The sequence below is a fragment of the Henckelia pumila genome, chromosome 4 (genome assembly GCF_033568475.1).
Source record: "Henckelia pumila isolate YLH828 chromosome 4, ASM3356847v2, whole genome shotgun sequence".
Taxonomy (NCBI): Eukaryota; Viridiplantae; Streptophyta; class Magnoliopsida; order Lamiales; family Gesneriaceae; genus Henckelia; species Henckelia pumila.
The window spans coordinates 29475597-29489292 of record NC_133123.1 but is presented as its reverse complement, the minus strand read 5'-3'; the positions used below and the strand labels follow the sequence as shown (position 1 = coordinate 29489292).

Here is a 13696-nt window from a genome sequence, read left to right as displayed (position 1 = left end):
AATAAAATCTCGTTTTTTTCCTTTCATTCACTTCCTAACATAACAATGAATTCCATTACAACGTTTAAAAAACACACACAAAATCTTCAAATAAATTTTAAAATAAAAAGAATAATTAAAACAACAAAGAAAGGGAAAAAACAATTGGTTCAGAAAAACAATGATAGGCGATCATTTTAGCAAACATTAGAATTGGAGCGTTCAGCTTCCAGGAAGAATTGGTTCCCCGGTGAAAGGATCGAATTTGTAAGGCTCTCCAGTAAAAGGGTCAAATCTTACTCGAGGGCGAGATGCTTGCCGGTTGGCACTGGGCGTGATGTCAGAACTCAAATTCAACCCATGTCTGGCTTGAGCTGTAGATGAACTGGGTGCTACCTGAAATGAAGAAGGGAGTCTTTCGTCTAGTCTTGATCCAATATTTCCGTACGTAAAAGCCATGCTGGGGGGAACCTCATAGTGAGGACGACTTCTGTCTTCCAAAGTTGATATTCTTGGAATCTGGATGCTTTGGGATCCAGATGAGAGGGATCGGCTTGGTAAATGATAATCCAAACCTTTCTCCTCCAATCGTCCTGCTACTGCTCCTGTTGGCAAGGGAAAATCTGGGCTTTTCTCCTCCAATCGTCCTGTTGCTGCTCGGCTTGATAAGGGATAATCATACAATGATGACATGTAACGTGGAGCATAAATATCAGACCTATAAGAAATTAACCACAACATTAGGATTCTTGCACAAATGGTTCATCTGCTCTCTGGAAAGACCTCAACGATATTATGCCAACATGCCAAATTGAAGTTCAGAGACTAACCTGCCCACAGATGAGTGCGAAATAAGAGAGGTTGCAGCTGGCGGAGACAGTCGGTGGGAGAAGCTTAAGAGGCTCAATTCTTTTGCAGAAGTTGCGCCAACTTTTGGCAAACTTGCCAAGCTTGGACTCAATCCCACTATGTCAACTAGGTACTAAATTGGGGAAAGAAATGCTCAGTACAGAGTAATAGAGAAAGAATGTTCCACAAAAAAGTATAATAAGCCTTATCAATTCATCAGATGTCAGTTACGTACTCTAGAGATCAGCGCGGCAAGATATGCACCCTTATGTTGGGCAGTCGGTCCTGTTAACATGAACTATAAAGGAGCAATAACGACAAAATTAAAATACTGACACCCATAACCAAGGTGTTCATGTCATGGAAATGTAAATAAATATCACCTGGTCAAGGATGGAAATAGCAGTAGACTCCGGTAATTTCTTGAGACTGTATAAAGTTTTGACATCAATCTGTCACCACCAACATCGATTACACGAGCTTAGAAAAATTGTTTCACATGATATACAGGCGTGGACTAAAAGCATTCCACTTAAAATTATTCATTTTCCTTCTAGAAAGACATGAGTTAGAATTGAATGGCCTTGGTTCCTTGAATAAGCTTAAAAACAAGCTTTTGTAGACGAACCAAAGGAACCAAGCACAAGCAAGGAAGATCAAGTTAGATTTAAGCAAACTTCAAATTAGTTTTAATGTTTACAAGGTCATCATCTTAAAACTCCTAGGTCGCCCAAAAATGAGGGTATTTAAAAGGGAGGTGGCACTAGATCCATTACATGCAGAGAATGCACCTATGAATCCAAATAATTGCTTCTCGCAAATGAACTGGAGAAGGGTTTATGCTAAGACTTAATAAGGAACACGAACTTTCTATCCATGCGTAAGAAGACCAAATTCTTCCCATGTAGGTCAGCCCAAGAAAGTATTGCATCTAATAACTTAATTTCATTATCAAACAACACGTTTTGTTAGCAACTTCAAAACGCACATCAAATCGAGTCGCAAGCCCAAGCCGAAGGATTCGAAGCAAGCGCTCTTTAACAGCTAATGGCAACGCTATTACGGCATCCTCATACGGGTCAGGAGATAACAGTTCCTGCTGAAAAAGGAAAATGTGATCAGGTAGTGAGAGTAATATAAAAATAAGGACGCCTAAAATAACAAGTACTTGAAATTAAGTTCCTATTTCCTTTTCAGATATCATTTTTCTTAACCTAATCAGTATGCTCAGAGCACCAAGCAAAATCATTTGAACAAAAAAAGAAAAGATGGCAAGTGATTGTGCAACCTATAGATTCATTCTTCTATGTTTAAATCGTAACCATAAAACATGTGCAATTCGAGATTTTACAGGCCAGGACCTCCTATGTTTCACCTCCAGCTGTCCTTGTGATGATATTTCTCGACAGCCAAGTCCCAGCCTGCTTGTTAGTAATCATTGAAACATTGGGACAGACATTTAATGCTGGTCCAAGCATATATCCAAACAAAGTATCAAGCTAAAAAATGAGGAAAATAAAAAAACAGAAAGGTAACATCAATGAATGACTTTACATTCTGGATATGAGATTTAGGATTAATTGATGAAGCAACTATTGCTTCCTCCTTAAAAACTATGGAATGACCCTGGACAGGATTACTTTCTGAATCCTCACGTGCTCGTTTCTTGTTCTTGTCCATCGGTCTTGCAACTTCAACCTAGTCGCAGACAATAAATATCAGATAACAACAATAGTAAAGACTCCTTGATCTAATTATGACGCAAGTTCTCCAATTTTGCTCAGTGCTGGTTGTCAATTATCAGGATTATTAATGCTTCGGTGGCAATTCTTAATACCTGAAGTTTATGCATTGGGCCCCCACCAGGTCCTTGAATTGCTTTCTCATTCATTTCTTTTATGGCTCTGTCAAGATCCTGCACAACAAAAGAGTGCTGATGGATTAGAAGCAACTACTAAAAAGTCAGTGACGCTGACGAGGCAAAACAAATTTCATCATAATAAATCTAAACTGTGTTTATGACCAAGGTTGCAATACAGCCCTATAGCGAAAAAAAAGAATTAGACAAGCTGAAACCAAAATTATGCATATGGAAAATAACTAAATCCTTTGGCCTCCCCATTTCACTAACCCAGTTATCACCACAGAATATGAAATTCAGTGTGCATAAGGATCAAAATATTTTTAGCGAATCAAAGAAACAGTTTCTAGATTGGACATTTAATTATTAATACTTTAAATTTGTGCTGTGCATTACTGGAATTCGGATATTAGCTCCATTTGTCACCACACTTTATGAAATAAAACGACTGCATAATTGCCTATGGATAAGCAATCCAGCGTTTGTTACCTGATCGAAGAAACAGTGTCTGGCCTAGACATTTCATTTATAAAAAAAATCCATATATCTACTGGAATTTGGATGTTGGAGACTAGGCCAAAACTCCTCAAAAAGTCATGCAACACTCAACAGAGGATAGAACCAAAAAAGGGAAGAAAACAGAAAAGGCCCCATCCAACTACAGAAGAAATACGGAGAAAGGGAAAACCAAACCCGTCCATTTCGCAACTGCAGAAGAAGTACGGAGAAAGGGAAAACCAAACCCGTCCATTTCGCAAAGTCCACTAAGGTTATTGTTAAGATCACACATAGTGCGACATTGAAGAATCTACTGAAGTTCAATTTCCACTCCATACCTTTCTTCCCCGAATTACATGTGCGTATGTAAGTTCTGTAATGTTACATGACTTTAAAAACTGATCATTTTGAAACACTTTCTTGGGATGAAATTGTGAGATTCAATTGCTATTTGTCTGACAGCTAGCAAAAACCGCTACTTCAAAAATCAAATAAATTATGATGTAAACAGAAGTGCATGACTTCAGAAATTGAATAGCTCTTCAAGGGAAGCTAATAGCCACTTAATAATTTCTTCTATCACCCATTTACTTTGTCAAGTACGAGGGGATAACAAGAATTAAAGCAAAAGATTAGGTTAAAGACAGCACGGGTAGTGGAATATCTATTAAACGGCTGACAAGTGACATCATAAAAAATCCAAATGAATTAAAGCCCTATCTTCAATAATTTGTAGCTAAAATCCCCTGGCAGACAAATTTTTAATTGTATGCGCGGTATTAATGCTCCTAAGCATGAAATTATCCAGAAATTAGAGTCCTCTAAAGTCTAAACTCTAAACCGAAAATATTGTTTGAATAGATGATAAAAATAATCATTTTTCTTTTCTTTTTCGTCTTGTATTATCCTCCGGAGTTTTAAGTATTTCTATATATAAATTGTGCCAAAACAAAGGAAGAAACGAAATAAAGGATGTTTTGATTGTATTCAAAAAGATATTTTTAATTTAGAGTGATTGTTTCAATTTGCAAGTCGATAAAAGAAGCAATTTCACACAACCTAGCCAAAGTCAGAAACAAGAAACTTATTTAATTTCACAAACATAGCACATGACGGAAACGAATCAGCAGGGCTACCATGGAATGAAGATAACAAATACAAAATTGTATAAACTAACTCACCGATCTCTCAATGAAATGAACAAACCCAACCAGAATGCTACCTTTTTTTGATACCACAACTTTCTCAACCTGAGAATGCATCATCACAATGAAAAGTTAAAATGAAAATATAATCAAGGAACCGCTACATAAGACACAGAATATATAAGACCTTGCCAAAAGGCTCAAATGTTTGCTTTAAGAAATTCTCATCCGCATTGATGGGAAGGTTTCTCACAAAAGCTATTTTTATCTGAAAATAAAAAGAAACAAAAAATAAAGTTAGATACTTCAAAAATTAAATACCAAAATACAGAAGACACTGATCATGAACCTTAGCAAGCTCTTTTGGATCAATTTCAGGATCTTCCTCAGCCCACTGAACAGCTGGGTGCAAATTACCCAGACGAAAATCGGGTTGGGAACCTACTCGTTGAGCACGCGCAGCAGCCTGTGATTGAGAATTTTCGAGGCGAGTTTAATTTGGATCTTATCAGCCTCCAATGACTTTTTGGAAGTCATTATTAAAGAACTGGTGAAGGATTACATGTTGAAGGGATGACAGTAGATTTTGCATAAATGAAGGCAATATATGATACTTCTTCGTAAATTTTACGTTGTTCAATTGAGATAAGAGAGTTCTATATAAGAATAGATTTCTTGAAATTTAGAAGCCAAATTTCATATGATTGACCGATATAGTTTTGGACTTAGGACCAGACAGACAGGAATCGATATGTTAAATTCAGATGGATTTAGTTACTATGGAACCCAACTTTCTTTGGTAATATACAGACATGGAAATGGAAAGTATGTTTTTAAACTTACAGTTCTCTCTCTCTTTCTGTATCTTTTTCTGACAATGTATTGAAGATTGAGGTACTTGATATTGCAAATTTAAGCTCGTTTTTTTCTACAAGTAAGTATCATATTGCACTTGTGAAGGAAAAAAAAACTCTGATTTTTATTTTATTTTTCATTGCCATGGTTCTGATCAGTCCTTGCAGTAGACAAAGCTTGCAACAAATCTCAAGGACAAGATCATTATTCAGGTATCAGCAGGCACTGGAGCAGGTAAAGGTTTACAGAGGAAATAAAAAGAAAATGATTGACGTCATCGAAGATACTTACAAATGAACAAAATTAATTTGGAATAGCAAGAAGAAAACAACGGTGTTGACAACAACAATAAATATTTGAGACCAATAAACAGTTGATAAAAAACAAGAATATGTGAATCAAAATGACAACAGACAAATTTCAATTAAGCAAGCACAGTATAAAAATATGTGTGGTGCTCATCTCAAACTTAAATGAGATAATGAGAAGAAAACAAAAGATAATCCAGTTACTAGAAAAATTTAAAGGAAAGGCCATCAAAAACTCGAAAGATAGAAAGCTCAGCTGATCTCAAGAGGAAAAGCAGACAATAACAAACGAGAACAACAAAAGTTCTCTCACCTAGTTTATTCACTTAATTGTACTGTTGTTTGAAGTAGCATTAAAACTTCTTTATCCACCCCAACTAATTAGGAATAATGTCGTGCTTAACAAACATTACTTGTAAATAATGGTAAACTCTGAAAATTTGAAAAATCAGGATGTTTCCCTGAGTTTGAAGGATGACATCTATAGCTGTTCATGCACATAATTAAAATTTTTAGAGCCCATTAATATGATATAATTAGCCCATTTAGGGTTGAAAGCCAAGATTCAAGAATGCAAATCATGTGTGTATTGCTCAATCGATCCGTTGATAACCCAATGATTGACAATTCTCCAGATAAGAAACCCAAGTTTTGAGATCAGGGAGCACTGATTTGGTAGAGCTCTTTATGCCACATCTAGGGTTGTTTGATTAACAGAAGAATTAATTGTATAAAGGAATGGAAGTCCTTGGGATGTGAGTGGAAGATGGGGAGAAAGTGGATCACAGGTGTTGCTGTGAATACTGGAGCAGCATCCTCAGGAACCACACAAAGAGCATAGCAAATTGCGTGGACAGAGAACAGAATCAACCATAAACGTTCAGCATATGGATGAGCAATTTAATAGCTGCTTTAGTGTAATAGTTAATTTCTCCAATTTTCTAACTTGTCCTCCTAGCTTTGATCCAGTAAATTTCTTGTTCAGTTGTTCCTAACAAGTTCTTGTTTGGGGATATGTTCTAGTTGTCTAATTTCATATATTCAAGTTCAATTTCTTTCGGCATCAAAGAAAACCACGGAGATTATAACTCACGATCAAACTAGGGATCCAAGGCAACCGATCCCTTAAGCTTTCCATGATCGAGTAATTTAAAAGGTAGGGCGAATTTCGAATTATTCGTGTACCATCAACACGTGGATGCCAACAAATCCAATCTAAGTCCTATACCGACGGTCCGATACAATAACAATACAAGAACATTCTTGCCAAACTTGACAAGAAATGAAGATCATTGAATTAAATTTATTGGCAAAGGAAAAGAGAAGAAACCATGGAGACAAATCAAAATTATAAATATAGTTTAGCTGTAAGACCGATAAAACAGAGATGCAACAAACTAGAGATAAAATTTCAGATATGCATGAGTTTTTGTTGCAGTTATTCACACTATTTTTTGTCCACTTGAAATTTAATCTCTAATTTGTCGCATAATTTCAGATATGCATGAGTTTTTGTTGCAATTAACTACAGCTATTTTTGTCCACTTGTACGAAATTCAAATATATGTTTCCAGTTCCTTAATGAACTAGAACTGTTCGAAATTTTAATATAGGCATCAAATTGTTTGGGCAGCATTCTTCTCATTCGTTGTGGCAAGTATTTATTCAATGGTTGATTCTGGAACTCTGAATCAAAAACCACGTTTTTATCCAACATTATTTCAGATGCAACAAGTCAGTCAAAATAATGGCAGTTGTTAACAAATAATTTGTCTGGGATATATTCTAGCGAATCCAGGTTCGCAATCAAAGTCCACAGTTTCATAAGCAATAAGAGTATTTTATTTTAATTTAAGGAATCACTATTTTTGGGGATTCTTTTTCCAGCTATGGAGGCCACTATTTACCATGTATTAGGATTTTCGATATTTGAAGAAAAGAATTTTTATTTAATTAAATTATCGAATTTTGCGAAACATATATTGTGGCAAAGTATTTTTTTATTTCTTTGGATTTCCAGTAACAAAAGGATCACTAGTTGATGCAGGAACTGAGAATCAAAACCATCAACCTGAGCTTTCATCCTGTATGATTTCAATACAACAGGAGAGTCAACTAAAATTCACACAATCTTTGGATAGTATGATCTCCCAAAATTCATCAACTACAAGAACAGATGCGAGAGTGAAAAACTTACAGCATGAGATGAGAATCTCACAAAGGCAAAGCCACGATTTCGTGGCTTTTGACCTGGTTGCATGTCTTTAACCATAGGAAGGTCAACGGATACGACATCAGGGAAAACCTCCATAATGAAAAATAATTACACTTGGAGAAAGAGGTAGCAAAGGAGATTGCAGTCATAAACCAGATCAAGTATTGAACCAAACAAGAAAATACCTGGAGCACTAGTTTTTCGAACTCATCAGCACTCCATGCTGGGAGAGGGAAAGAAATCGGAGTCAGGATTGGAAACCAACAATTATCAAGCATGTTATAAGGGATGGAACAATCAAATGGTCAGGTGATAATTTCTAGGAGACCCAATACTGTAGGCATTATCTAGGATTCAAAACATTAATGATTAAACTTTCATATATAAAAAGTAACACTCATTTCAATAGTGTTAGCGCTGAAACGACTTTTCATAAAGCTCAAAGTATCGTCACAAGATAGAATAATAAACGCTACCAATACAGTTATGAAAGATTCCCAATTTAGTTTTTGTGTTTTAACAGCCAAAAAATTCTAACAGCCAAAAAATTCTTGAAAAGGCTAACGTTAAAAAAAGGTTACTGCGCATCCACAGAATTCTTATCTAAACTTGGGAGTGGCACAAGAAAATAAACCTTTACTAAGGTTTCCAAAGTATAAAGCATTGCGCTCAATTGATGGGAGGACACCAATGGTCTTTCCGTCAAGCTGAAAAATAAATAGTAAATAAATAAATAAACCGGAGATAACCCCAAAACAAACTGCATTTATTATATCAATACATGTAAATAAAGTAGTCAATTTTTATTTTATGCAAGATTCTTCAGGCCCTGTTGTTACCAGGTAAAATTACAAAACAGGTCCAATAAATCCAAAATGATTTAATTATAACAGTAAACCAAATGCATACATATTTCAGATTAAGATATACATCAGATAATATTTCAAAAAGAGGCAAAATAGGCCAGAACCAGTTGATGTTCAATAGGAGTCCGAGTGAACGAATATAAGGATTTAGGAAATGTTAATCTTGTACAGGTTCTGCACATTCAAATGCCACATGGATGAGTTATCAGTAAAAATAGTGGCATTCTAGCTTATTTACCATCAATAGATGGGGGAATCATATCCCAGCCCTCCCCTTCTCAATACCCACCCCAATTAAACATCGCAGAAACTAAGTGCAAGAAGATACAGATTATAGACTCCGGGTTTGGAAAAATTATAAGGAGCTGATGAACTAGGCCACAAAATTCATTCTTATTCATTTTCAAGCAACTTCAAGTATCTTAACATCTTTCACGGTCGTGCCATCAAAAATCTCCCCAAGAAAAAATAGAAATTAATTTAAATGCAAGAATCAGTGTCATTAACAAATCAATTACTAATGATCTCAATGAGGAAACAAACTTAAATTCCAAGCTATAAAAGATCTCACTCATGAGTCATGATTCTCACCAAAGATCCAGATTTTTCTCTCACAGCTCTACCTGCGGCTTCTTTTGTTGAAAAGCGCACAAAGCAGAATCCCTGCAAAATCAGAAGATAATGGCATACAGTAAAGTAACTTCTTGGTCTTCTTTCAGTACCTTTTCTTTGTTGGTTTAAAGAAAATGGCATGCAGCACTAAAAATAATCATCTTCAACGAAGCACATAAATTGTATAACCGAAGTGACCTTCAAATTGCCATTCTGATCCTTTATCAAGCGAATTTCCAGAATTTCACCGCACAGAGAAAATTCCTGTGAAAGTGGAAGTTGATCCAGAGAAAGTTCAGGTAATGCAACTCAAACCTTGTAAAGTTGTTTCTATCAGTTACAGCACATACAAGGAAGACGATAACTCGATGGTTCTAAACTACACATGGATATTATAGTTTCATCTTTAATAAAAAGAACCATGTCCCTAGTTAACAGCCATCAGCTCAGGGAGATTCTCCGCTAAGGAATGATGCATAATTTGAATGAAAATTCACATGCTGTTACAAATTTATCCAAGCTCTCGTTCAATTAAAAAAATAGCCTCTTTCAATAATGTGAGTCAGAGAAAAACAGCTGCAAGTTATACTAGAACTAGAGACTCTGTCAACATTGTCAACCTGGTTCCATTTTTTACTTTTTATTTTTTATTTATTTTTTTATTAAAAAAAGCTTCTATAAAGGCAAACATGAAATGACTTGGTTCCCTTTGCAGGTTTGAAAGGCCGATTTTAATGCGCTGAATTTCCTTTCTACATGTGACTCAGATAATTTAAACCAAAGAAAAAATCAATTTTGAATTATTTTGGCAAACAGGAATAATCTATAATTTTGGGTCAACAACTCATCGCCGATTACAGACCTGTTCCCCTTTCACCATAAGCCATCACCTATTACTCATTCTTTAGATTAAAAAAAGAAAGAAAAAAAGAAGCAGCAAAGACGGACAATCGAATACCGAAAAGATTGCCCACCATTGGGAACTAAACACTTTCCCTGATTTTATTTCTCACTCTATCTAACATCCATATTTGGTGTTATTACATATCTTTTAGGTTACATAAGAGTAAAAACTAGCAATCTGCTGTCTGTAGCTGGTCAAGATGAAGTAGAAATAAGACCTGGCGGATTTTGTCTTCAGAAATGGTACGGGGCAAACCACCGACAAAAACTTCGGTTCCTTTTACTGCATGCCCTTCTCACATGGAAAATGTATGTTATCAGGTGTAAACAAAATCTGTAAAATATACCTAACAAGCCATTTCTAGAAAATTTATAAATATGGAGGTAGAGAGAAGGATCATGCAACCAATTTTTGCAACAAGTCAAACAACCATAACTTACTGAACGGCTTCAAACTGTAATGTTGTATGTGACCATACTAAAAGATTTAGATGGGGAGGAAACTTACTATGATCAGTTTCCGATGGCTGGGTCATCTGTAGTTGAGTACAGAGAAAAAGAGATAGCTAGTTAATTATGATAAATAAATAACTGAAATCTTCAAATAAACAATCATATCAGTTTCTCCCAAGTTGATATAGGATCATGAATTTCAGCCGCATCATCTTCCGTCACTCAAAAAAGTTCAAGCCCTTGAAAAAAATTCATCCTTCGACCTCTCACCAACAAGGGATAAATCCAGTAGAATAAAAAAACGAAATTATTAAACAAACCTCAAGGAAAGAAGTCTTTTCCCTGTGAATATAGAAGGGAAACTAACTACTAGCGGAGGGAGAAGTCTTCAGCAGTGCATTTGAAAGTTTGATTCAAGTTTAAAAATATTAATTAACTCGTCATTTTATTCAAAATGTTATTTTTATAAAATTTCAAGTGTTTTTAAAAATTAATATTTAGTACTCAGACTCGAGCTTAAGCAACATTTTTCATTCATCGGGTCGAGTTCAAGTAGCACCTTGAGTAGGGTGTTACTCGAGCTCAACCACACCAATTTTCTATAGGTTCTTTTTTATCTCGAAAGATTCTTCCTGGGGAAGACCATTAATATACTGGATCTGTATGAACTAATCAACGAACTGGAAGTCATTCTACCATCAAATTTTTTTCCTGAAATGTTTAAAGTGTTTCCCCCATTGATCTGTCTCTTCAACTCAGTGACTAGAATCTTGATTTCATTATTCTTTTTGGAAAACGGTCAGAGGAGCGTCTGGCAAGCGTCAAGCGCTTTGCGAATTGAGACATAGGTGTAGTGTTTGGGAGGCAAAATTTTGTGAAGAAAAAGCTGAGAAGTGTTTCCTACAAGCTCTCTCAAACACTATCATAGTCAGTGAATTCCCCCTCCATCCAAATTTGTTGAATAATATTACATTTAACAAATAAATGCCGACAAAGCTCTCTTTTTCCGTCTCCCAACTAGAACAGTTAATAATCCCCATCTTAAAATGTTCAGTTTGAACAGTTTAATTCTCCACGGCATTCGTGTGAATCTTTTTTCTGGTCAGATGAAAAACCGTTGACTTTAACTACTGATGAACTACGACATCAAATGATTAAATTTATGTGTAACCAATACAACCAAGAGGGAAACTGGATTCATTCAAGCTAATAGAATCAAGTATAAACCCTCAAGATAAAGCAATCTCTATCCACAGAATGGAAAAATTTAATAGTTCTAAAATGAAATTTACTGGACGCGGAAATTTAATAGTCAAATCAATGAATTTACATAGAAACAGGAAAATACCTATGCTGTCGAGGAAATGAAATTCGCTGGACGCGGAATTGGTAACCAATTGGAAACCGGGATTTTTTTAATTTTTTATAATTAAGATTTAGTGTTGATGATGGTGTATACATATTATATGTCTATTTTGCCCTTCAACGTGTGTTTTTATCATTTATTTATGTTAGGCCGTGGGGGTGAGCAATCGGTCAAAACCAAACCGACCAAACCGAAATTAGCAAACCGACTTAATTTTCCTATCGAATCCCACTAAACCAAACCAACTAAAAATTGGTTATTTCGCCATTTTTGTTACCAACTTGAAATAACCAGTTTTTTATATTAAAAAAAGCATCAAAATAAGCCTTTTTTTTTGTGTTCTTCCTGTGGCATAATATGGTCAGCAATAATAATCCAGTACATGTACATATAATTAAAAAAAACAAGAGAACTTGCAAAATTCATTTCATAAAATCTGTCATCACAGAATTATCAGATACTTTTCTAGCAATTGATTTTGTTGTATTCAGACGTAATCTGTTAACCAATCAAAGCCACTGGACTTAAATCTAGTTAGGGTCATTTTCCATTGAACTTCATGGCCTCCAATGAATTAGTAGGAACTCAAAACTGGATTAATTTCCAAATAAATTCGTAGAGAACTCAAAACTGAATAAAATCTCCCAGTTAAACTTTATGAATTCATTTTCGCAGAGAAAAAAGCGAGAATCAGAATATAAAACATTTACCTCTCACGATAATTGAGGACCTCTCGCAAGAATTGAGGTTCGAAAGTTATGACCTTTCAGGATTAGGACAACAGTGGAGAAATCAGAACGATGGAGAGACAGACGGACGAAGATGAAGTTGGTGCTAGGGCAATAGATCGATTTTCTTGTTGGTTTAGGAAAAAAAACATCTGGTATTTAATTTTTTAAATAATAAAAAATAATAATAATAATAATAATAATCGTGTATTTGGATCATTGGATGTTCTTCAAAGCCCAAGCCCCAATACAATAATAATAATAATAATAATAACTAACAATCTAACATAATCACAAGCACGTGCGTGTGTATAAAATCGTATAATATATTTAATATTGCATGTTATGTATAAATATTATTTTTTTATAATATTTAAATTTATTTTTTTTATTTAAAAAATATTTAAAATATATATAATTTATTTATCAATTTATCTTATCTATAATGTTTAGTTGAGAAAAATATAAAAATTTGAAATATCAAAATTTCAAAAAAAAATAAAATAAAATTGTAATATTTATATTATTTAAAGACAATTTTGGCAAATGAAAAGATGATGTCTAATGAAGATGTGCTTTATATATGGGGAGAGATAATTGAAATTTGAAAATCGAAGTAGGCCCATAATAATTATTTTTTTGTATTTTTAATTTAACTTAACTTAATATTAATATTTATATATAAATGTATATCGGTCTACAAATTTGAAATTCAAAACCAAATCCGAACCGATTAAACTGAGGTTGTGTTTACTTATGTTGATAAAATTGTGAAGATATAATTTATCAGGTGATTATTAAATTAATTAGATATGATACAGATTGTTATGGATAAATAATAATTTGTTTACTATGATTGATTACGATTGTGATTAGAATTGTAATTAAACAAAAATTCACAATTTTGCCCTTTAAATATAATAGAAATGATTAGAAATAAGGGTATATTATGAGTTTTATAATTTTCTTTCCAATTATACAAGCCATAGATTATTTATTCTTAATGAAATTGAGTATTAAATATCATGCTTAAATCTAATTATAATCGGCCCTTTAGT

At 34.3% G+C, this 13696-nt stretch overlaps 1 protein-coding gene across 3 annotated transcripts; it reads right to left on the bottom strand.

Annotated features, from left to right (window-relative positions):
* Nucleotides 1–12770, bottom strand: LOC140894490 (uncharacterized). Of its 3 annotated transcripts, none has more exons than XM_073302988.1 (18): nucleotides 12621–12770; nucleotides 10600–10627; nucleotides 10310–10383; nucleotides 9387–9452; nucleotides 9168–9239; nucleotides 8345–8417; nucleotides 7896–7933; nucleotides 7693–7800; nucleotides 4682–4798; nucleotides 4520–4600; nucleotides 4369–4437; nucleotides 2666–2743; nucleotides 2383–2526; nucleotides 1817–1927; nucleotides 1212–1280; nucleotides 1064–1126; nucleotides 810–961; nucleotides 1–697 (listed from the first exon to the last, which is right to left on the bottom strand). In XM_073302988.1, the coding sequence occupies exons 2-18, from the start codon at nucleotides 10625–10627 to the stop codon at nucleotides 202–204; spliced, it is 1839 nt and encodes a 612-aa protein (XP_073159089.1). In that variant the 5' UTR covers nucleotides 12621–12770; the 3' UTR covers nucleotides 1–201. The 3 variants fall into 3 exon arrangements, with proteins under 3 accessions (XP_073159089.1, XP_073159090.1, XP_073159091.1); XM_073302989.1 differs by having other exon boundaries at nucleotides 1817–1924; XM_073302990.1 differs by having other exon boundaries at nucleotides 10310–10374.
* Between the last annotated feature and the right edge of the window lie 926 nt (nucleotides 12771–13696).